At 46.3% G+C, this 25,059-nt stretch overlaps 2 protein-coding genes across 2 annotated transcripts; both read left to right on the plus strand.

Annotated features, from left to right (window-relative positions):
• Positions 1–256: 256 nt before the first annotated feature.
• LOC146176560 (uncharacterized) lies at positions 257–8,197 on the plus strand. Its single transcript, XM_084581011.1, has 3 exons — positions 257–351; positions 2,600–2,836; positions 7,523–8,197. The coding sequence occupies exons 1-3, from the start codon at positions 278–280 to the stop codon at positions 7,824–7,826; spliced, it is 615 nt and encodes a 204-aa protein (XP_084437137.1). The 5' UTR covers positions 257–277; the 3' UTR covers positions 7,827–8,197.
• Positions 8,198–20,395: 12,198 nt separating this feature from the next.
• Positions 20,396–24,945, plus strand: LOC146176561 (iris-like). The gene is made up of 2 exons (XM_084581321.1): positions 20,396–20,666; positions 24,038–24,945. The coding sequence occupies exons 1-2, from the start codon at positions 20,411–20,413 to the stop codon at positions 24,943–24,945; spliced, it is 1,164 nt and encodes a 387-aa protein (XP_084437447.1). The 5' UTR covers positions 20,396–20,410.
• Positions 24,946–25,059: the final 114 nt, after the last annotated feature.

Genomic DNA, 25,059 nt, shown 5'->3' on the forward strand with positions numbered 1-25,059 from the left:
CATTCAATTCACGCCACTCTAGAAAACAAGGCTGGGGTGGTGCCTCGTCTTGGGTGATGTAATATAACTCCATTTGATGCACCTTGAACAGCAATCATTCACGAATGGTGGAAACGCGCCAGAGGCGGATGGTGGAAATACCCTAGGAACATTTGGTTTCTTTCAGTTTTATAGTTGCACTCTGTATTTGCTGGAAGCAGGTTACAACCATTGCCTAATGGCCGCATGATTCGAGCCTTGTGTCTCCTTTCAGGCTCTGACTGTCCAGCGGTCCGTGATGTCGGTGGTTCCCGAGCGGGTCCACGAGTTCTACGAGCCTCCAAAGCCGCAAGTGGGCACCGCCCTGCCGAGGTACGATGACACTTTTGTACCATACTGTTCAGACTACTGAACTCACTTGCGGACACTTGGATACAAAGGCGTTTGTACAAAGGCCTTGCCGTTTACTGATGTTGAGGCTTTAGAGTGTGAACTGTCTCTGGCATGCAAGTAGTGTCAATTTCATTGCCCTTTTCTCATCCCTGGCCATACTTCAGTTCTACCGCCATGTCCCGCAATTTAAAGCATTGATTTTGTGAAAGTTGTTGCACAAAACATTTTCGCTTCTGGTTATTGCAGGAGTTCAAAACTGCCTTGCAGAGAACATTTGTACCGCATCGTCCGCAAGGGCGTGCAGTCAAATTTTACGGGGGCCTCATGATCATCCGAGGCATGTTTTCGAAAATTCTCTATTTTACGCAAAGAGTATAACAGATCACTCGGTCGAAAAGCCGTCTCCGTGCCCCAGCTTCAGCTCAAATGTCAGGAGTTGTCCGAATTGTTCGGAAAGTGGCACGCAAGTAGTTTATCGATAAGGCTACGTACAAATAGATGGACAGTGTGGTGCGTGGGCGGTGGGTATTACTGTAGCGATAAATGATTGATTATTCATTGAAATTAAAAATACTTAAATATATATTAGAGCAAATAAAACAAAAATTAAAAATAAGGACTATTTCAATAACAATAAAAGAATTATATATTACAGAATAAACATTTTAAAATTTAAAACGAATATTAAAAACCTAAGTGCCGAGTCATTGCGTTCTCGTTCGTCGTAGCTAAAAATGAAAAGGGGTGAGTCGTCGTGTCGCAGTCTGTCATAACGTAACATTTAAATGGAATGAATCATCGTGGCGTAGTCCGTTACACTAAAGTTGCCAAGTCATTGCATCGTTGTCGGCCGTAGCTAAAAACGTAGATAAAGCAAACTAACGCACGCTATGACGTCTGCTCCTACAGCGAAGCCTAAGCGTGCTCTAAATTATTCACCCCTTGCTACAGCGGCTACTCTAAGACATATACGGAACCACACAAGAGACATTCTCCACTATTCTGATTAGCAGTAGCATAACAGTTTTTATGTTCATGTCCTAATTCTGAACAGATAATTAAAACAAAATCCCCGTTGCGTCGGCGATGGCACGTGCTTCTTAGAGCCGGCTGGTGCATGGATCTAAATCTACCATTACTAACATTACATTAGTAGTTGGGGTCCTAGCAGGGGCCATGCAGTCTTAAGTCATACCAATGGTTTATGTAAACGCACAGTCTTCCTTAAAATTATTTATTGCTTACAGTTGTGTGCTGTGTAGAGAAGCAAGTTCAGAAATTGATTGCAGTGCAACTAGGGGCGACCCACATAAAGAGCATTATTGCGGTGAAAAGTAATAGGAGGGGGAGAACATGCACCATAAACTTAGGTTTATGGTACGTTTTGGCCCTTTTTTTACGGCTGCTCCTCGCTCGCATACATGCCATTTGCTATCTCGATCATATCTTTCTATCTGTGCGTTTATCATTGAACAACTATTCGTTATCATGTAGCCATAAGATAGCACATTACACTGGAGACTAACCGACATATATATAGATCCCTGCTTAACCAAGGTGTCAGATAATCGTTGTGCGCCTAAGAAGAGCGTGTCTAGCTGGGGGCCCAAGAGTCTTGGAAGGCTGGAGTCCTATCTAACCTTCTTATCTCAAAGGCGAAATCCAAATTTGCAGCTCCTGCCAACTTGGCAACGTCATGCGGTCCCGTGACGTCACATAACTTGCGATCAATCAGCGCACGGCCATGTCACCTGTAAATTATTGCCTGTAAATTGCCTGCTCGTGATTATTTCGCAAATGACGCCGAAAACAACGCTGGCGCCAGACTTTGTATGCTGAATTTATTGCTAAACATTTAAAGCAATCAATTATATAAAGGAAATCTTTTATACCCGTAATTTACTTTTCAGCTATATTTTATGACTATTTTGCTGGCACTGTTTTATTGATTTTACAGCACAGCATTTTTGTTCCTGCTGGTCTGCGTTTGCCACGAGTTTGATGTGTCCACTCCTATCTTGGTCCGGGTTGGACCGACAGTATATATGCACAAATAAATAAATAAATATAGTCTACGTTGGAAACTCCAGGTGGTCGAGATTTCTGGAACCCTACTCATAAGACGCCCATCGTAGCCTGAGAGGCGTGGGAATGCTAAACCTCATAAACTTGCACCGAGACCTACAATTTCGGCCCCTCGCAACATGTGTGGTGTGACTATCCGCAGGTATGGCACCGAGGACGGATACCTGGTGCTGCAGGACTTCAAGACGCGCGACCTGCCGCGGCCTCCGCCTCCCGGGTGGGAATCTGCCAAGCGCATGGGCGTTGTAGCCGTAGCAGCGCTCGTCATCTTCGGGGCCGTCTTGGTCTTCGCGATGCTCAACCGGGGGACACTCTCAGCGGATACCAGTAAGGCCACCAACCCGGAGCCGAGCAGGAACGACACCAACGAAACTGTCGGGTGAGGAAACCTGTTTTCATATTTCCATTTTCTGCCCTATATCTCCTCTTTTTTCCCGTCGCACCAACCTCACCCTCACTGGGCACTGGGCCTCCTCCGCTAAGTGATGATCGTAGTTACCTACACACCGCTATCTTCTCTCCTCTGCCTCCTCCATAAAGCTTTGCATGGCTAACGAACTGAAGTTCTCACTCAATCCTTGCTCTTAGCTTTCTGTTGTCGAAGATCACACTTTTTCCTGCGCTGTCGCTTTTTGTCTTGTTCTTTATTCTATAGCTTTTTATGACGTCCTTGGTTTTCTTGTAACCGCAGCTGCTTCTGCGGCACTCCTCTAGGCAAGCGTCGTCCCCTTGACACGGTTTGAACCATGCGAGTTTAAGTAGGAGCGCAGGCAACTCACTGACTGAGGATTGTACAGTGATGCTATCTGATGCGAGCTGCAAAACATGTAGTCATTACTCATGACTGTAGTCAAGTTTGTTGCTCTTCGCGTTCTTCTCATCTGCACCTCGAATCTTCAAGGTGATCATCGACTTGGCTGGCGACATGTGGTTGTCGCGGAGGTGAAAGTCGAGGAACTCGAAAACAGAAACTCAACTAAATATTATATAACACTAACAACAAACAATATAGAGGAGTATGTCAAAGAGAGAGACAGACGACTTCACTCCTACCAACAAAAAAATTGCTGACGATTACGTTACTTCCAATGCGAAATTTGAGAGCAGCTCATCAGCTATTTCACCTTTTCGATAGATTTAGGCAAAGATTTCTAGCAAGACACGCATGTACAATTACAGGCTTTTTAGTTTTTTACACGTATTCCTTCAAGAAACACTCCACTAACGGTTCTTGGCTGTATGAAAGAAGCTTTGTAGTCGGAGAAGTGAAGAGAGCAATTCAGTTATCGGGAGGTTGCAGGAGGCAGCGCGTGGGCCCATAGGAGCATTGCGCGACGAACAGATAGCAGCAACTAACTGACGCCGCCTACGCCGCTAGTGAGTGAAGAGAACGTGACTCTGCGTTTCGGCTTGGGATGCACGCACCGTGATCCGCTGATAGCGAGCCGGCGTTTCGGCAACCGGAGAGCAACCTCACCGCCACGCAGGAAGAGGGAGAGAGGGGGTATAAGCAGCGCGAACGGGGGAGCGTGCGCAGCAATCAGATAACACTCGTGGTCGGCGCCACGCAGGAAGAGGGGGGCTGAGCTGGGGGGCGGAAAGAGAGGCGGAGTTACGAGGCCGACGCCGACGCGAAACCCAGGAACGGGCGCCAAAGAGCTGCGCTCTAAAATGACTCGATGCATCTCAACGAGCTGGCACTTTGAAACACACTCGAACTCACAACTCTCTTACCACGACTTCTCTAAATCCTGGGCCTGCCTGTTTCCGCTGTCAAAGCCTTAATAAGAACCGACTATGTTGTTTTGTTGCCACTGTAGGAAGAAGGAAAAGAAAATGCACGAACCTGTCAATTGGCTCTACCTGTTCCACCACCGTAGTCTTTGTGCGACAGAGGAGAAGAAAGCGATGATTGAAAGAAGTACAGACGTTTTACCTTTGTTAATCACGGAATATCGTGCAGCAGCGGGACGTTTTGACAGGATTGTTTGCTGTGTCTCCATTTATTAAACGTTACTTTGCTGTGTTAATCATGCGGCCATGCTTCCAATCTACGCATTCTTTGCATGTTCCACAGATACAATTTTCTAAAAGTAATGCTTTTATAGCAGTGGCGTTGAATACAAATCACACTTTGTATAATAGTTTGGCAAAGACAGAAATGCGAAAGCCGGGTCGTTGCTGCTGGGCACGGTACATTGCGCGCCCCTTGTCGAACAAACCCGCGTTTTGTTGAACGCATCAAAGTTCACTGGCATTCTATAATTGGTTTACAAGAAGGAAAATATGCTCAGTATCGGTTATACTTTGCTGTGGACACCTGAAGTCCCTCGGAAAGGTCAAAGGTCAAATTGGCTTCAGATATGTTTTGCGAGAATACGGGGAGTACTGCTGCAGCACTAAAAGGAAAAGAAAGAAAGAAAAGACGCGCATTGCAGCAGCCGTCGCACGTCACCGAAGCGGTGACGAGTGCAATGACGGCATGGGAAAAACACCATACACCAGTTGCATGGAGCTCCGCCGCAAGGGGAGAAGACCTCTAGATTCCCAGGCCCCAAGGGGCTCTCCAAAGCGGAGAAAGTCAGATGGCGACGCCTACAGACAGGTACATATAACACACCAGCCCGTTTAAACACAATACACCCCGGGTTCTGCGACCCCAAATGCAAATATTGCGGGAAAAAGGCAGGCCTGCACCACATGGTGTAGACCTGCCCACACAATCCTCCAGATGATCCGAATGCAGTGCCAACAATTGAGGGGTGGGAGGCTGCCCTATCCAGCTCTGGACTAGAGGCCCGACGGGCCCTCGTGACACGTGCGCGGGTAGCAGCGGCAGCCGCTGGAGTCCCGGACCTACACATCCCCACCTACACATCCCCCTCCCCTAAATATACTTAATAAAGTTTTTCACTCACTCACTCACTCACTCACTCACTCACTCACTCACTCACTCACTCACTCACTCACCCCGGAGGGCCTACCGGGAGCAGCCGCCTTCTCCCAGCTATGGCAGCGCGACACGCTCTTAAATAAGCATGTTCGAAATTTCGAGGAAGGGTAGCAGCGCTGAGGAAGGGAGAGAGAGCGAACACTGTGGCACGCACGGTACTATGCCTCTCTTTCCCGATCAGTCATTATATACCAAAATGTTCGGGAAACCACTGCCTGCGCGTACCTATTCGTCGTGTTAGAGATTAAAGAGTAGGGCCCGGACCGCGTTTCAAGACACCGACGAGGGCGACTGCCCCTTCTCGCCAATATTCGACTTTCCCGTTGCTTCTGCAGTTTTTTCTCGACGCACAGTCTATCGACGAATGCGAGGAGACGCTGCGCCGCAGACGAAAAGACGCATTCGGCCGCACTTCCTAAGTGCAGCTACTCGACGTTTCCGTTTGCACCGTTTTCTTCGGAGGGCGCGTTGAAAATATTGCGAAATGCCCACTGAGACTTCACAGTTATCGTGATGATTACCATCTTGTCTCGCGAAAGTGTATGCTATTGTAAGTGGATCGCTGAAATACATCGCACATAACGAATATTTTCTACTTAAGACTTTGTACACGCTTGATGATATGTGCATTGCTTTGTGTGTAATTAATTACGACAACGAAGGGCACATATTTTGGTTAAGCTTACCAATATCATATTTCTATGCTTTAGACGTTATCTTTGTTTGGCATCTGCACAGCGTGCCATTGTTTTGATTTCTCGATGCGTGAACGATGGTGTACTTCCCTTTTTATACCCGTGAAGACAAAATTTAGTGGCATTTTCGAGTACTTTTCGTTTTTCTTACAGCAGGCACTAATTATTTCTTCCTATTTCATATGGGTGCATTGGCCGCGTCAGTGACTAATAATGTACAGCCTTTATCAAAAGTTTACAGCCCAGGGGGTTTACTTCTGAGCAATACTGTGGCTGCATTCCTAGGTTTCCATACTTGCCCAAGGCAAGACGATTTTGTGTCCTACCCTCACCAATGGCTAGGACGTCCACGATTAGTACAGCAGTCATATTATACGGCTTAAAAGCAAACCCTCTGGGCTGCAAACATTTGATAAAGGCTGTACATGTTCCTAGTTCTGTGCCACCCAACTTCTTTTTACAGTCCTAGCAGTATATGATGTCTGCAAATCTTGCTGTGGCCCCTCTTCCATTTAATTGGGAGGTTTGAGTGGAGAAAACATTTTGATATTGGTCACACGCGAGTTTCATACTTAAGGGAAACGTTATGTTTCTAGCTGCATGTGAATGTTTTTTATTGTACAATGGACCACAAAGCTGTCGTAAAGTGTGCGTATTCCGTGTAACAAACGGCCGTGTTTGTGGGCTTCCTGCAGTCCTCTCTGAATCTCTTGGACAGATTGGCCCAAAACTTTTTTTTTTTTGCAAATTATTTCTGCACTAGAAAACTAAAATTTATCGAACTAAAATTACGCAACGAAGTCGACATTCAATCTCACACAGAAACACAGGAACGATTTGCGGTCAACGTGCTGTCAAGAAAGCACTGGTGGTCAGATGAAAATGTGCCTTTTACACATCTTTAGCTCTAATGTATACTCTATTCTGGAGTATGGATGTGCAGTGTATGGGTATGCGAAATTGATATACTAAACCGAGAACGTTTAGCATAAGCAGGTTAAACACATGCTTCGCACATCTAGTTGGCTTAAGTACGTTAAAGCACTGCCAAAGTTTGAACTGACACATACAGAAGATGTGTGGAAATGGCCATTAAGAAGAAGAAAATAAACCATCAGTCTCAGGCAGGAGTATAGAGCCTACGTGTCTGCGTTGCCGTGCGTTGGCCTCTTTGATGCCGACGGGGACCATGTGATATAAGTGTGCTTTGTATGAAACGCTAAGACTACAATAAAGCTGGAATACAGCAAAAGTTATGAGTCCGGTACAAGGCGTGCAGAAACCAATGTTTTGCCCGTTCTTTCTGGGTCACGAGGTTTCGACCGCGCTGTAAAACCTCCGGTATGGTAGCCCGTGAAGCCTTGGCAGGCTATCCTTGTCTCTGGTTATGCCCGTAATACTCGAGTTTTGTTTTCAGGGCTCCAAAGTTCCACGTTGACACCAAAACCGAAGACGACGCCACTGTACAGGAAGATGGCGCGGAGTCGACAGGCGTGTCCTCGCAGGATTACGGTCTTCGTCAGGCGACGCCAAAGCAGCGAAGACCGTCGGTCGCCACGATTGTTTTTGGAAGAATAGTAAATACAACTTCTCTACGCAGCCGCCTGAATGGCAAGCTGGAAAAGGTTGACGATGAAGACGCCACTGTTTCTTTTGTTGCAGATGTCAGCAGAGACGTAGAAGTCTTGTCTCTGGTGACTAAAAAGCCAGCATTGGACTGAGCGGACAAAGTCTCCGGTGTAAAGGACTCTCTCTCTCCACAAAAGGCGCGGTATATGAACCACATTTTGTAATAAAGCCTCAGCACAGGCTTCGTTATTTTATGAAGGATTGTGACCTCTGTGCTCATTTATTTCGGTTATCAAGTAGTACTTTCGGACAGGGAAGTGAATAAAACAAGCGTCGACTATTAACGCCCGCCATCGGCAATCTCTTATGATAAGCACTATCTGACACAGGGCGTTTCCGCAAGCACGTGAAACGACCACCATTTACACTTCGAATTGTTGATAGATAGCTCTCTTTAATAAAAGCAGATAATTAGGCCGTCGTTTAGGATTCGCTGATATGCTGCTCTGGGCAGGAAAGGGAATTGCGGAGAGAACGTCATAAAGAGAGGTGTTGAAAATAAAGGTGTTGAATTGCTGATGAGTTCACTCTCGCTCTACCATCTTGGCTCAGTTGGTAGAATGACTACCCCTGACGAAGGATTGTTAGTCCCGCAAAGATTTTCTCTTACACGAAATTCATGATAAGGCTGTGTAGATTTCTTTGTAGCCGTATGAATAAGATGCTTTTAACGTCATTAGGACTGTGCAACTTGTGCTCCTCGCGATGTCATAGATATACCCGAGCATCGGCCCCATCCTTGGTGAGTTTTAAAAGCAGGCCACTTTAGGACCACCTTTATACTTGGCAGCGGGACTTGAAAAGCGGTGCAGGCAACGCGGGCCTTTTTTTGGCGTAGCACAAGTCCCGAGTCCTAGAGATGTGATGAACGAAAAAAAAGTGAAAATTTGGAGAAAAAAAAAGTTTTTGCTGTGTATATTGTTTCAGCGGAGCAGGAAGTTAAGAAACATCGAAACTTCCTAATGCTATTTCAAGGAATTTGATGTATTTATCTTCAGTTTAGGCTTATTTTTTGGCTTCAAAAAGCACTACAGCGTGCCTCGGCCAAGAAAAGGGTAATGTATGCCTGAGGAAGGATTCTGGTGGCTGAAGTACGCGAAATATGAGGTAACCGAGGTCTGAGCAGCCTTATGGACACTCCACAATGTCTAACCGGCTTCCCGATTTGGGACACCGCTTGTCCTTCAAGCTACCTTGTGAGTAAGGCACATCATAGCTGCTGTGCTAATAAAGAAAAAAAAACGGGAACGCAATAGATTCGAATCAATCGAATGTCGCGTGTGAAGTCACTAAGGGGCTTCGCAGCTGTTACCGCTGCCGATCACACCGCTTACTATAGTAAAATACAACTAAAAAAGAAGATCAGTCGCTCAGACAGAGAGTTCAGTTTTTGATAATTGACTCCTGGCCATAGGAGACAGCCCAGAGGTATAAATATTCTTGAGTTTGTAATTTGTCAAATGATTACCCTTCTATTTAGGTAACCAAGAACGGCGTAACAGCGGACTATTTACTTTCACGGAGGAAATGCGTGCCGCGGTTATTTCAGACTTGAGTTGTATGCGACTACAGACTGTATCACACTCTTGGGCCGTGCAATCCACGTCGTCGTCTTCGTCAACTTCCACCTGTGCGCAAAAGCTTTCGTATACGTCATACTCGGTTTAACTACGTTAAAAGCCTGTTAAAAAGGGTGTTGCCCTTACACCAGCTGTCACTAGGACGTGGTCATACTTCCAACACTTATATCCTCTCCCAGGATGCCCGATCTGTAAAAACGAAGATGTCGAGGCCGACATCCACCATTTGCTGTGGGACTGCCCAGCACTCAAACCAACACGAATCCGGCACCTGAGCATAGCTTGCCTTTCAGCAACCAATCCTGCCTCATACGTCACTTGGACGCAGGGACCTCATCATTGCTCATTTCTGGACCTCATAAAGTCAGCCAACCTTTTTTCATTCATTTAATCATTTATTCATCCTTCGTCTCATACCCTACTGATGCCCTGAGGCGATAAATATCGACTAAAAAAAAAAGCCTTCCATTTTTAATTCACCGCCAAACAAGTGATGCTCGATTACCGCCTATAAATTAGGGATGTGCTGTGCGCACACGTATTTTTTGTTATGGGGAAGTACAAGTTGTTTTAAGAAAGCCGCCGCTAATTCACAAAAAATAGGCTTCTTAAGACGTCTTCTTTAGCCAATTGTGCCAGTTTTGGCGGACACCAAAAGCGGAAGAACAACGTTAACTAGTTTGCTGCTTAAATTATTTCTGATAATTAACTATTTAACAAATAAAGTTAAGAACCAAATTGCAATTACAGAGTTACAGCTTCCCATTAGTATTATCCTAATCTATTTTTTATTTTAAAAATTCATTTAGCCTTAGCGCTGTGGCTCTACAAATTCAGGCTATCCTGCTTCAAAAGATGCGAGCTTCGGAAAATATCGCGCTTTAAAGCACTGCTTTCAGCACCTTCAGTCAATGGCACAAAAGACACGTCACCTTCTCTGCCCTGCGAGCGTGGAGCAGCAAGCAGCGGCGAGCGACAATGAAGGTGAAAAAACTTAAACGAGGACCCTAACTAAGGCCATGATGTCTCTGAGTTAGTTGCTGTAGTAACACTGTGAGGAAATCTATGGCCCTGCAGACTTGATTGCATAGCCAAAGAAAGCTGACCCTTAGTGTAGTTTGGTTCCCTGGGCCGCCCGGCTGCACCAAGCCAAGCAACCACAGATGTCATTATCATCATTGCCATCGCCTTAGACTGTCAATCAACCTTAATTTGACGGGGGAAATTCAGCGGGCGAAACGGTTGAAACAGACTTGGCGTCTGCGACGTGCCAACAAGAATAGACTGTAGAACACATATTTACTTCTACTTTTTCGTCGCTCCAGCCACATCATTCGGCTGCAACGTCAGCTGAGCAAACCATTGGTTACCCGCCATTCTGGCCACTAGACGGTAACTTTACTGCTACTGATACGACGGATATGGTGAGGTATATTACATTGTGGGTGCAGTGGTAGAAACTAAGCTTCGACTGACCTTGTGGAGAGAAGTCTCTTTGAAGACTCGAAGGCTTTGTACAAAACTGTATAGGAGAACTGAGTTTTTTTTTTTCTTACAAGCGCTATAATCAGATTCAAAATCCTCTTCTGTACCAACTATGGCTACATACTGTCCGGATATTTCTGAGTTCCCTCTGTCTAGCTGTGTCACTGCCATTTCATGCTCCGCTTGCCTTCTCGAGGCATGTACGCAGTTGGCGACTGCGTCCTTCCTAAACGAAACCTACTCGACCCTGGGAGCTTCCCATAAATATGTTGAAACTATTGACTTCCCTACCATAAGAAGCCGTTATATTTTCCACTGTCTTATTCACTACATGCGCTCCTCACCACACTCGTGTCCACTTCTTTTTCTGGAATCTATCAATGATATTACCTTCGTTCATCTTTAACACGCCGTTCAAGCTTCGTTTGATAACCGTTATTATACGTGTAGAAAATTACCCTCGCGCTTGTGGACACTTTAAGCTTTCCACGGGAAGAAGTAATGCAGAAAGAACTACAACCCTTTGCTAGGCGATGATCAGCTCTCGCTGTCGTTTCCATCAATATTTCATTCGATGTGCATTGAATATGCGTCTCCAGAATATAAAGTCCCTCTGGTTTAAGTGGGTTGAATGCATGTGCTGAGGAGTTATCACTCGAAGACACAACTGATGGTGCAAAACTGCATGTAAACAGAAAGTGTGTGTATGACCGGTACCGTACTTCTTGCTAAGCAAAGTTGGCACAGTCATCTAAGACGTTCTGTTTTTTTCTTTATGTAGTGAAGGCAGGATGTAAGAACAGCCTGCGTGCTGTGTACTTGTTCTCTCTTCTCCGCATTTTCAAAAATAAACAAGTAAACATATTTCTCCCGCCACGAATCTCGCGCTCGATTTAATTGTGTGTATGGATTCGTTACGGCCCGAAATGATAGGGGGAAGAGGGGTCGTAGTCTGGAGAGCATTGCTATTTTCTGCGGTAAAAGATGGTAAAGCATTCGAATATTATTGCGACGACTGCAAGTGTTGAGTGCAACTAAGATATATCTTCGTGACGTAGTAAGTTTTGAACCTGTATTAAGAGCGCCGCGACATGGTTTCATCGAGTCCATTAGCTGTCGTAGTGGCCTCTCGATAATCTTTCCCTCTTTTCCCTGAACATTTAGGTGGCCTTGTAATATGTTTGATTCCCATGCGAGGGTTATTAAGGTCACACTACTCCCCCAGGCAGAATGCTGGGTGTCATGGAGGCGCCATTAGTAGTGATATTTTCATGTAAGTTATGATGAAGGCGGAGAGAAAAAATGGTGGACAAGAAGGCAGAACAGTTTTTAGTGTGGTTATGAAATGAGTTTGAAGAAATGTAGGGTTTATTGTGTGCCCTTGTAAATGAAGAGTAAAAACTACAGAAAAATAAAAGTCTGAGGAGTGAACAAGAAAATTACAAACAGGCAGAACGAAGGGACCAATTCCAGCAATTCAAATTTATTTGATTGCGTTATTGCGGAGAAGGTTTTTCACCAAGATGTCTGCAGTGTCCTGAACATTACTGGACATCATCTACTTGCGCGAACTCTCAGAGACCAGTGCGGCATACGCTGTGGATAAATGGTGGTATTTCACCTTCTCACTACCATTGCATGCTGCATCAACATGTTGCTAAACAACTCAAAGTTCTGAGTTGTCAAATAAAAAAAATGACAGGTCATGTCCTGAAAAAGCAAGGTTAAAATGCGCTAGCAAGCAGCTGATCACACTAATGTCTGCTTGGCTATTGTTAAAACCAATGCGAACGTTTTTTTTACTGGCCGTTGCAAGAACCTGTTTATATTCGCTCTTTACTAATGTTGAACTGCCTGAGCCTCCGCCGCCTTGTTCTTAAGGCATTGTTCTCCTTTTATTGGTATTACTATCTCCTTATCAGAGTCTGAACGCCCGTTCAAACACTTTTTATAACCTTCTTATCAAGTGATATCGCATTTATACCAGCAGCTATCGCACACAAAAGAGGTTCACGCCTCTTATTAAGTAAAAGGGCGGCGTAGTGACTATGAGGTTGGGTGCCAGATTCCAACTAGAAAATGCCGTGTTCAAATCCGCTCCGACAGAGGTATTTCACTGAAATCACTCGCTGCGACAAGTAATGCTAGCCCATGAAGTAAAAAAAAAAATTGAAGTACTTTATTGTAGTTGATGTCGTATGGTAGTACAAATAGCGCGTCTCCAAAGCGTACGATGACAGTGCGAAGCGAGAAAGAACAGCACCGACAACATGCCGTGGCAGTGACACTCGTCTTCTCAGAAAAAACAATGGTAGCAGCAAGAGAGCAATCGCCACTGTTCCTACCGCCCCGACGGGGTGGTGCAGTGGTAAGACGCCCGACTACTGTGCCGGAGTACCCGGGTTCGAACCCGACCTCTGCGGCTGCGTTTCGATGGAGGCGAAACGGTGTGGCGTCCGTGTGCTGTGCGATGTCAGTCCTAAAGAACCCCAGGCGGTCCAAATTTCCGGAGTCCTCCACTACGGCGTCTCTCATAGCGTTAGTCGCTTTGGGACGTTAAACCCCACAAACCACAAGCCACTTTTCCTACCTTCGCAGTGTTAGCCAACAAATCACTAGACTGTAAAAGCAAAATGTTAACATTGATAATCATAGCTTTCCTCTCACTAATGCCGCTAGCCAAACTGGTAGGAGGTGGCCCTGGAGCGGCATAACATCTGTACTCGCTGTGCAACTGGCGGCTACCTCTAGAATAAATGGATGGCATGTTACCTTTTACTGTATTCCAAACTATCTGTGATGAAAGCGAACAGAATTGATTTCACTTTCACACCTGGAAAGAGCAACAGAAAAAATTTGTTGGCGGCACTTAGATCTCTCTTAAGTGCGGCATGGCGAAAGCCTTTCCTGTGACTCGGCACGCATTTGCCGCCTTTTCATTTATTGGCGTCTTTTTTATATTTTATCGTTTTTGCTCCTTTACTTATTTTTTGCTCGTGTTCTTATTTACTCTTTCTACTTTTCTCTTTTTTGGTTCTTGTTTCTCTTTTTCTCGTTTCATTTTTTCAATTCGTTAATTCCCACGTTTTTTGCACAATTTTACATTTTTGCACAATTTCGACGTCCGTGGCTGTTTTGATGTCTGCACACTATATCGTCGTCCTTGCTATTTTGACGTTTAATTGATTTTATGGCTCTAATTAGTCAACTAATTACGCCACCTTAACGAAGGTTTACACAGACACATTTTCACCCTCTATGTTTAGAACAATCTTTAACTCGACAATAACGGTTACACTCTACGCGGACGCATATATCTTGCCCACTCTTGCCCGATCCAGCAGTGCGGCTATTCTTCAGGCTGATGGTCGGAAAAACGGAATCTTTGCCTTTGTCCTCGTTGAAGCCAAGTCCACCCGCTTCCCGATCAATACCGGCTCTTTAATGTCGATCCGTTCTTGCAGAAGGCATTTACCACCCATACTGCGCCGATAAAATGCCGCTAAAAGCAACCACGGTTCTACTTCTAGACTACTCCAAGTCTCGGATTACCGTACAAGGCTGTTTTGTTGCGTCAGCAAAAATCAATGACCGTTCTGCCTGTATCCTGCTGTATGTCGTCTCGGGAGGGACAACACTGCTGGATCTGGATGCCATTGCGGTTCTGCAAATGAAGATAAAAGATGCATCCTTGGAATGCCTTTATATGCCCCTTTATACATCCCTGTTACCATCTGAGCTACGTTTGACCTTCCAGCATCTGTTCACCAAGGAACTCGGACACCGGCGGTTACGTGCACAAAGTCCGAGTGCAGGACTCCATTCCTTCCGTCACATGCAAGTTCCGACGATTGCCATTTGCCATACGCGAGCAAGTTTCCGCGGAACTCCAGAAGCTTGAAGCTTAGGATATTATTGAACGGGTCGATGCTTCCAACTGGATCTCTCCTATCGTCGTTTCCCGGAAAAATGACGGTTCCATCCGCATGTGCGTGATTTTACGTGGCCTAACAATGCTATTGTGGTTGATAGTTTCCCCTCGCCGTAAACAATCTCCTGTTACCATTAAAGTATTTATCTTTCTCTCTTGCCGCAAACAGAAGAGCTTCTCATAGCTTGGCCGGGTCGCAATGTTTTTCGAAGTTGGACCTCACTTCGGCCTGTCATCAAGCCCCACTCCACCCTTAGAGTCGGGAACTAACATTTATTACTCAGGATGGACAATTCTGCTTCATGCTGCCTCTGACTCCTCCTCCAAATACACAATAGCCGACTCGCGAGGGGCTTGTCGGAACGTCCAGCAAGGGTGGACTGCTCCCTTAGCTTACCGCATCTACCAAAATTGTAGTCGAGATCTGGATCCCGCGTACCGATCTCTCGTTTGGGCTCCAGGTCACCAAGGTCTCCAAGGGAATGAGGCAGCCGACGCCGCACCGCGCGCTCTCTGTCCGGGCATTTCCCACGGGACCCGACGCAGAAAAGGATTTTGATTTCAGCCCAGTTTACAAATATAAAGAAATATGTGAATATTGCAGATCCACGCGCCAAACTCTTCCTACCCCGTGCAATGGCTGGGGAAGGCTATTCAGCAGGTTCTCCTGCTCATGCTCACCAATACAATGTTGTGCCCGGCTACTCTTAAACATTTTTGATCCCCAATTTGACGGGCTGGGCTCGCACTGTAAGGATGTATCTGACACCTACCACATGGTGTGGGCCTGCCAGAAAAACCCATCCTCGCCCCTATCCCCAACCCCACCCGAGAGAACTGGGAGGCGACCCTGTCCGGCTGCTGCACACTAGAGGCCCAAAAGGCCTTAACGCAGCGCGCCTGGGCTGCGGCAAACGCCAATTGAGTGCCTGCCTAGGCATCCCTCCTAGTGACTATACCTCTCTGTATATATAACAATAAATGTTTTCACGACCACCACCACCCGCTTCAAGCGCGTCTGTTTCGGCCTTGCTTCGGCTTTTCAGAAGATGATGCACTTGATACTGAAGGAATGCAAAAGGTTCTCTTCTACATTGATGACATTATTGTCCATGGCACCACAAGAGAATAGCCCCTGATTAATCTCTGAGCTGTTCTCGAGCGTCTGTCTCAAGCCGGACTCAAGCTTAATCACAAATGTGTCTTTGACGTTCCACAGCTTACTTTCTTGGGACACGTTGTCAGTGGGGAAGGATTGTCTCCACTTTCTTCTGCCATCGAGGCAATTACGAAGGCTCCGGCTACGTCTAACATCGGTGGGCTTCGCTCCTTCCTTGGACTCGCGGGGTTCTACTTGCAGTCTGTTCCGCATTACACCGATGCCGTTGAGCCTTTGCGGGTCCTGCTTCGTGGAAAAGATTGTCTTCACTTGGACCGCTGCTGCAGATTCAAGCTTCAAGCAACTGAAAGCCATGTTGACGTTGTGCAACGTGTTGCATTTCTTCGATCCTGCTCTTCCTGTTGTCGTCACGACTGACGCTTCCAGATATGGCTTAGGGACGGTGCTACAAGAAGACAACGGCCATTCCCTGCAAACTGTTGCGTTTGCCTTCTGTACTTTAACCCCGCCAGAGCGGAAGTACTCTGTTGGCGAACGTGAGGCCTTAGCTTGCGTTTGGGCATGTGAGCGCTGGGACGTGTATTTGTCGTGTCGGCCTTTTGTTCTGCGAAACTGATCACAGTGCTCTTGTCACTTTGCGGTCGACGAAAGGAACGGGACATCGGTCGTTGCAAATTTCATGCTGGTCGGCTCGCCCGTTGTGTTATAACACACTGCTCAATATCGTAAAGGCAATGAAAATGCTGTTGCGAAGGCTCTGTCTCACCTGCTTTTATCAACACAATCATCAGTGAGTGAGGCGAGCTCGACACTTCTGATGACGATTTCGTCTGCCTACTATCCCCAGCCATCACTATCCCCAGACATCCCCAGCCATTGCGCAGGCCATGCCGAAAAATTCCTGTCGAAAAATCCCAAGCCATAATATCTTCGATGCGCGGAGTTGTCTATCCTCCAGAATGTTCCTACCGAGGTGACAGAGTCGTCGTGCCTGAACGTTTGCGACGACGCCTCTTGGACATTGCTTATGAGTCACATTCCGAAATCTGTCGCACTAAAAGCCGATTACGAGAGATTTACTGGGGGTGAAAATGGACGAGCACGTTGAACAGTTGGTACGAATATGCGCCGTTTGTGTCATGTGACAAGTCAGTTCGTCCGGTTGTATGGTCCTGCCTCATATCTCCTGGATGATGGACGTGTGTGGCACTCATCCAAATTTTTTTCTGTTAGTCAAGCAGTCGTGCGGCTCCAGACTCCATCCTCAACTTCGGCGGCTCTCTCCGCTGACATTTTGCTACCAACAGGCTGCGCACGAGGGCCGACCAGTTTCGGAAACGTGGATCAAAGTTCAACCTCTACAACCCCACAGAGACCGACCTCGCATAACACCTACACTGCTGTAGTTAGCCCGGATACACCCTCTCCCTCATGCTCTTCCCCCAATATAGAACCAACAGAGGACCCTCCTTAACCCACGGGTGCCGCAGCAGTAGCAACGTCTCCTGCTCTTCCTGCGGCCCGTAGAAGTACACATGAAAAGAGACTTCCGTCGAGATTCAAAGACTATTGACGGAAGACCTTTAAACATTTGCCAGCAATCTTTTTGTGAAGTGCAAGGATTGCACGCGCGCACGCAGAGCGAGCGAGGAAGAAAAAAAGAGGAGGAGGACAAAACATGTTTATTTAGTTAGCGGTAGGAGGGGGGACCCTCAGTCCAAGGTCCCGTTAAAATACAGAACGGCTGTAGAGAAGTCGATTGTTGCGTACGATACAATACTAGCGTTAGCTATTATACATTCAGACAAACGTTTTAGAATACCACAAAAACGGTGTTTTTCACACGTTTTATGAAGTAATCGACAAGTGAATGCTAAAAATCTGTTTCTTCTCACGTTGCTCATGTCTGCACCTTTGATTCTATGCCGTAAATTTCGAGAGCGCTGTCCTTTGAGAAGCGAGACAGCTACTACGCACTCCTTTACCGACACTAACATACTCAAAAAGTAAAAAAAGAACTACCGGATGAAAAATGGTTTTAAAAGCGGTGTCGCGTATACTTACTATTAAAGGGAAGTTTGAGCGTCTTTGAATTTCTTGTTTAGGTTTATTAATAACTACGGAGACCCATGAATGTACCAGTATGAGAACGTGTATATAAGCAAGCTGCAGAAGGATTCGTTTCTGAACACCTCCGGCCGGGCACCTCGCCCCGGTTGTTACAGATGGAAAAAAAGTAGAAGCGTTACGCGAGCTTTCCTCGGCTCGTGCATTTGCCCCATGCAGAAGAAGCGGAAGAAGAGACGATGCCCACCCGACCGCAGGCCTCACGGCGCCGTTCGAGTTGCGCGGCGCACATGTCCTCGGCCCAACTCAGGCGGCAGAGCTTCTGGAGTACGAGCTCCTCGTCAGCCAGCTATGCGACCAGCACGGAGGGCACCTTGGAAGCCGGTTCTGCCCACGAGTCTACAGATGCGGTCGTTCAGCGCAGCGAAATTACAAGGTAGGCTTTTTATCCTGCCCTCGGCTGTCGCACATTTTTTTAGCCTAATTCGATATTCTTGCTGGATAAGCGTAGCGGTAATACGCTCCCTGGAGAAGGCATCGTCACATGATTGCCGGTAAAGCTCTCGGAAACTCAAACGCCAGTGCACTCGCGGCATCAGTGCCACGTCAGCTTCACCTTCGAGTTAAAGTAGATCACCCTTGTGGGAAAATTATATTCAGGGAGGGGTCCCCTGTGGTCGTGAATATTGAGACGCGTATTTATGTAGAAGAACCGAAAACTAAGCGCGTTGGTGTGTCATCGAAGAACTAAAAACAGTGCCTCTTTACTAAAACATCAGTGGTTCTCCTTTATTCGTGCCCATCGTCGCGGCGCTGTTCACAGTTCTTCAGTGTGTTTGTGTGTCGTGCTCCGTGGCAGTAAGACGCAGATTGACGATTGACATCAGTGCCGGCGTCCCATCAGCGAATTCTGAGCACCAATACTGTGACAGAACAGGGGGTCCATGTGGTCAATTAGTGAGTCACTAAATTTAAACAGCACCGATAATGTTTGGACAGGCCTTGTAGCTACAATTGAGGCCTTCGTTACGGCCGACTAATCGACATGCACTGGACCGCGCTTATACTCCAGCAAAGAAAATTAAGTGTCCGCACACATACTTGGATTAGAAATCACATATACTACCTTATAACAGAATCTGTACTTGGATTGGAACAGAATCTGGACAACCTAAGATTTCAATGAAGCAAAAGACCAGGCATGTTTTCGCATTCACTGATTACGAAAAAGCATTTGGTTCAGTAGAAACCTCGGCAGTCATGAAAGGGCCGCAGAACTAGGGTGAGGCGAGCCGTAAGTGAAAGTACTGGAATATATATATATATATATATATATATATATATATATATATATATATATATATATATATATATATATATATATATATAGTGGCTGCACAAAAACCATAGTTATGCATACAGAAAGTATCACAATTCTCATAGAGAAAGGAGCTAGACAAGGAGACACTATCATAGAGAAAAGAGCAAGGCAAGGAGACACTATCTCGCCAGCAATATTCATATCTTGCTTGGAGGAAATATTAAGAAACTTGAAATGGGGACAGTTAGGAATAAGGGTTGATGCAGAATACCCCAATAATCTGCGATTCGCCGATTACGTTATCTTGCTAAGTAACTTGGGGATGAAATTCAAAGAATGCTTGATGACCTAGACAGGAAAAGCAGCAAGTTAGACTTGAAACTCAATATGCAGAAGACTAAGGTAATGTGCAACAGTCTCGGGAAGGAACTGCAGTTTACAATAAGTAGCGAAGCACTGAAAGTAGTAGCCGAATATTTCTACTTACTGCCTAACCTCAGATCCAGGTCATAAAAGGGAAACAACTAGGAAAATAAGATTCGGATGAAGCACATTCGGCAAATTCTCGCAGATGATGAGTAGGAACTTACCGGAATGACTCAAGAGCAAATTATACAACAGTTGCATTTTAACTGTGCTCACCTATGGGGCTGAAACATGGAGGCTAATGTAAAGAGTCCTACTTAAGTTGAGGACAGCGCAGAGAGCTTTGGAACAAAAAATGGTAGGTGTAACGTTGAGATAGCCCGCGTGCAAAGTGACTGGGAGAAGTAACTCGAGTTAATGACATTCTAGTAAAAATCAAATCATTACGAAATGGGCATGGATATAGTATGTAGTGCGAATAGATAACCAATGGTCGCTTAGGGTAACAAATTGGATTCCAAGTGAAGGAAAGCATATCAAGTGGCGGGAGAAAGTTAGGTGAGCGGATGAGGTTCATTTCGCAGGGGTCAAGTGGACGCAGCTAGCTAGCATAGGACCGGGTTAAGAGGAGGAATATGGGAAAAGCGTCCACCCTGCAGTGAGTATATAGTTCGGCTGCTGCGGCTGATAATGATGACAAATTTGCCTCGTACGCTTGGTAAAGTTTGCCGTTCGTAAATCGAAGAATAATCAGCAGCAAGTCTGCTCGTAGGTATCTGGATGCCCCGTTCAACATCGAGCCCGAAATGGCCGGACCGCTGCTGCAGTTCCCGCTGGACTTGTACCTGCGCATGCGACAGGAAGGGGGAAATGTACTCTTATCCCCCTGGTACCTGTCCTGCATGCTGGTGATGATGTACCACGGCTCAGGCGGCGTCACTCGGCGTCAGATAGCGTGCGTGCTCCACACGGACGACGACGGAGAGATCGTGGCGCGCTTTGACAGCCTAGCCAGCCGCCTCTTCTGCCGGGATTTCCACAAGACCCGACATACACACTCAGGTAAAAAAAAAAAAAAACACTCTTCATCGAATTACCAGTCGATGCCCGTAGGTTCGGCATCAAGATGCGGTTCAGGAGAGAAGAAATTACCCTAACATCTTTTTTGTCTTGCTAACAAACACCTTGCTATGAAAGCGCGCACGAAGGCCCGAAACCGGAAATATGGCAATCAGAGGGCCATTCTTCCAGAGGACAACAATTGATAATGACCTTAAGAACACTGCTTATTTCGAAAGCCTTCATGAAACCATGGCTTCTGAGTTATACTTGCCATTGTAACGCATTTATCGAGACAAGGACCTGAAGTATACGACTTTATCCCAGCCCACTCTTCCGCTGCTGAACAGGTCGCGATCCAGACGCACAGGAGCACAGATAGGAGAGTTGATAGAGCGCGTACATCATGGAAGTTATGGACAATATGGGTCGGCCCCATCGGGGTAGCATGCACACTATGGAAAAATTGGCGTTTTTATTTTTAAAATGTAATCCGCTGAAGAGAAAGCAATATACCTGTCGGAGTTCATTGAAATCATTGTCTAAGCGAAACAAAACCAGAGCAGGGAGCTATGGCTGCCTATGGATTGGGCTTTTCAAAAATCATCGCTGAAGCCTGTTGTAGACGTAGCCTCGACTGATGGTACCAGTGATCATGTCAACGCACCGACACTGCCTAATCTAGAACTAAAGCACAGTGTGCACGCAGGTGTAACCGTGTTCAACACTTGAAAGGAAAATTTTAGAAGAGATTCCAACGCAGAGAACGCGGTAGTCACGATCCTCCTCGGCTGGAGGCAGCCTAATTGGGTCTTGAGGGAATGGAAGGGGGGAAGGCTTGAGTGAATGAAGAGAAGTTCTTTTCTCTGCCTGGGAATGGAGAATGCGGCAGGAAATACGTGGTTAGCAGGGTAAGGAAAAAACCCCATTAAATTTTGGTCATGGCATTACTGGCGTAAAATGTGTCCCAGTGCTCGATGGTCGACTGAACCGTGGATTAATCAAAGAAAGTTGCGGGCGAGCAGATGGACTCCTAGCATTTAGCTGTATCTTTGACGGACATTCTGTAGCGCACCAACGACCGGTAGAACTCAAAAACGTTCTTTTTGTATAGTAATTGTTACTGAGTACAATAAATTCGAGGATGTGAAGCGAAACGCTCCAAATGCACTGCGTTGTGAGTGCTAGCTGAAAACAATAGCGTGTGAGCAGGAGAGGCTTAGCGGACAAGGTGGCATTCCGAGTTTGGGAGGTCATACTTGACCCACGCAATGAGGGCCTGTTGGGCCCCTAGATCGCCTTAACTAAACACCGTCGCCTCCTAGTTCCAGGCTGGCTTAGATACAGGGAGTTATAAAAAATCATCAACACACGACTCACTGAAACTGATGAAATGGAACTCAGGTGGTGCCCTGGAAGCTACATCAGAGGACGGGACTGTAGCTTTCACTAGTGCTAGAAAGTACTTAAGAGGGCAGCTCTGATTTCACAAAGGAATTACATGGGCCGAACGTGTAACCAGGTGGTCGAGAAATTAACCTACACCAGCACAACGGGGATTAACGGCACTTTAAAATTCGCAAGTATTTTACAGTCGCTGTAAAATTCTTAAGGGAAGTGAAATTTATTTGCTTTGCTTACAAGTAAACAAACCGGGGAGAAATTGCAGGTATAACTACAATTTTGTTCCTATTCGCACAAATCGTTGCCCTCGGCACGCGTAATGCCAAATGATACGCACAAGTGCCTCCCTCGTCGAACTCGAAATATTTCATTCTAAGTACCTGACAGGACGGCGTAAAAATTGCCCTGACTAAAGCTAGTACAATTCGCAACCATACCAGGCGGAACTACAATGCAGCTGCTTCCGCTTCACACCTAGAAGTAATAAACAAGCCCCCTGAGGATCACCCGCGAAATTTTTATGTAGACGGGCTTACTGAAACGTGCGCTTTAACGCCAAGAGACCGCATCCTAATGTGTCGCTAGGATAGTCGACTTTCAATAAAATGTCCATTTTTTATGCCTTCAACTTTTTGCTGTCGGTTCAGAATCGAGGTCTGCCTTGAATCGAGTATATGCGATAAGATGGCCGGGAAGAGAAACGTGTTTGTAATGAATCAGTGGAGGGTGTTGGAGGCGGAGGGGCAGAGAAAAAGGTAGTGGCCTGGAGTTCTCAATGTGCAAGCGCAAAACCATGAAGCTGTTTTGCCGGAGACTCAATCGCTTTTACCGCTCGTGATCTTTAGGCGGATAATCGATGCCCTCAGCCGTTAAGTATAGCTCTACCAATATCTGTTCTTTCCTGTCTCTCAAATGCTCGGGCTTACGAAGAGTGCTCCATTTGCCCTTCAGCGGCGTCATGGGAATCGGTCACATTTGAAAAAAAAAAAAAAAACAAAAAAACATTCCAGGTATGCTCAGTTACCCTCATATTCCTGTTTTAGTCAACGTTGCTAGATGCATCAGTTTCACCTCCTTTCCCTTGTCTCCCTTGCAAACTATCTTTCGTGTTACTCCGAAATCAATTCTCGAGCGCAGGGAAAGGTGTCCCTGATATTTTCAACTTTTTACTTATTTAGTTTCTTAATATCAGGGTCATTACGACATTTAGGATAGCAATGGGAAGCAATAATACAAGACCACTATATGTGATGGTTTTTAACATAGGTGACGGAGAATCGAAGGTTTGAATGCTTTGGGTTGGCAAATGGAGGCTATACAAGATGACATGTGTGTCCAGTCTGAGATGATCATGGGGAAATTGCAAAAAAAAAATCGGTTTCTTTTGCAACCTGGAGCATTAAAGTTTAACAGTAATCAAATGGTATGATATGGAACTGCGAACGCTAATAGAAAAAGATCGGTTGCTCAATAGGTTGGTATGTAGTGAAGCCTTTTTTCTATTCCTCTATACATATGTTTGGTCCCAGGACCCTGATCCCCTCTTGACTTAATTTAAGCATCAGTAACTTCTCTTGTAACATTGTTAGCATCCCAGATTTTCACTTGGTCACGTTTGATTGAAATTGGCACTTAAGTTAGTTTGAATATATCGCGCTCAATAACTCAATTGTGAATTCTAAATTTGGGTAGGCCACTCCAAACTTTTTCTCATGACACCCAAAATTTGACTTCTTCAGACGAAGGCCATTAGAAACGCCATCTACGCAACGCTACTGAACAACAAAACATTGATCTCATAACGGAAATGGCACGCAACTAGCAGGACGTTCCCTGTTCTGCACGTGAGTAGACTTATGTGCACGCCTGTAACGGAGGCATACGCTAGATGTGCGTTCGAGAGAATACTTCGGACACAAGCTAGATAAAAATTGGTTTGAATTGTTTATGTTCACGTACCGGGCGCGCAGGCCTCGATGTAATCGCCTACGCCGGCCTGTATCACGACGCCCGGGTGAGCGTGTTCAGGGAGTTCAAGGAACCGCTGTCAAGCCTGGACATGCACGTTCATATCCAAGACTTCTCTGAGAGCCCCGAGCAGAGCCGGCTCGCACTGGACGGTTTTATACGTGCCCTGACGGGCTTCGCCTTCGACCGAGACATTTTCTCCGGGGACAGCATCAACCTGGACACGTGCGTGGTCCTGGCCAGTGTGTTTTGCTTTGGCTCGCGTTGGTTCGCCGTTGGAGGAGCCAAGCGCTCGACGGGAAACTTCCACGCCGAGTGTACCATCGACCGCCACGAGGGCGACAATGTCCCAACGCTGACCATGAAGGGAAGCTTCCAGTACGCCCAGTTCAGGAAAGGCGATGATCCCTTCGAGGCAATCGTGATGGACATCCCGTACCAGGATCCGCGGCGTTCCCTAGCAATCTTTGTCCCGGCCTCCACGTCCAGTCTGGTGGCCTTGGAGAAGAACCTCAACGCCGCCGTAATACTGACGTGCTTGCGGCGGCTGGAACACCGGGGTCTGGTAGAGGTAACCATCCCCAAAATGAAGGTGAAGTGCGTCACTGATCTGAAGCATTACCTTCCACCGATGGGAGTGGTAGACGCCTTCTACAACTCCGCGGACTTCGTCAACATAGCGCGCATTGGGGGTCTGAGGGTGTCTGCAGCAAAGCACCTCACTGTGTTTAGAGCCGGTCAGAGGGGGCCCAAAACTGCGGAGGCTGAAGCTGTGGCCAAGGAAACCATGCGGGCAGCTAAGGACAAAGGTGCCATCAAGATAACGGTCGACAGGCCGTTTATGTTCATGCTTCTTGCTCGCGACCCAAACACAGTGCTGCTTCTTGGGTCCTTCACACACTTCGACTAACATCCTGGGCATAGTAAATTAAATGTATTTTAGGGAGCAAGGCATGTGACAATTTTGTGCTTTCTGTATTACCTCCGCGTAGTTTAATCTTCAGGATTCGTATATGAATACGGA

The sequence above is a fragment of the Amblyomma maculatum genome, chromosome 10 (genome assembly GCF_055883805.1).
Source record: "Amblyomma maculatum isolate TAMU_Amacu chromosome 10, ASM5588380v1, whole genome shotgun sequence".
NCBI classification, from domain to species: Eukaryota; Metazoa; Arthropoda; class Arachnida; order Ixodida; family Ixodidae; genus Amblyomma; species Amblyomma maculatum.

Coding starts and splice junctions, on each gene's coding strand:
- LOC146176560 (XM_084581011.1), top strand. CDS start 278: ATGTCGGTGGTTCCCGAGCGGGTCCACGAGTTCTACGAGCCTCCAAAG. Junction 352..2,599: donor GTGGGCACCGCCCTGCCGAG/GTACGATGACAC, acceptor GACTATCCGCAG/GTATGGCACCGAGGACGGAT. Junction 2,837..7,522: donor GACACCAACGAAACTGTCGG/GTGAGGAAACCT, acceptor TTTTGTTTTCAG/GGCTCCAAAGTTCCACGTTG.
- LOC146176561 (XM_084581321.1), top strand. CDS start 20,411: ATGGCCGGACCGCTGCTGCAGTTCCCGCTGGACTTGTACCTGCGCATG. Junction 20,667..24,037: donor GACCCGACATACACACTCAG/GTAAAAAAAAAA, acceptor CCGGGCGCGCAG/GCCTCGATGTAATCGCCTAC.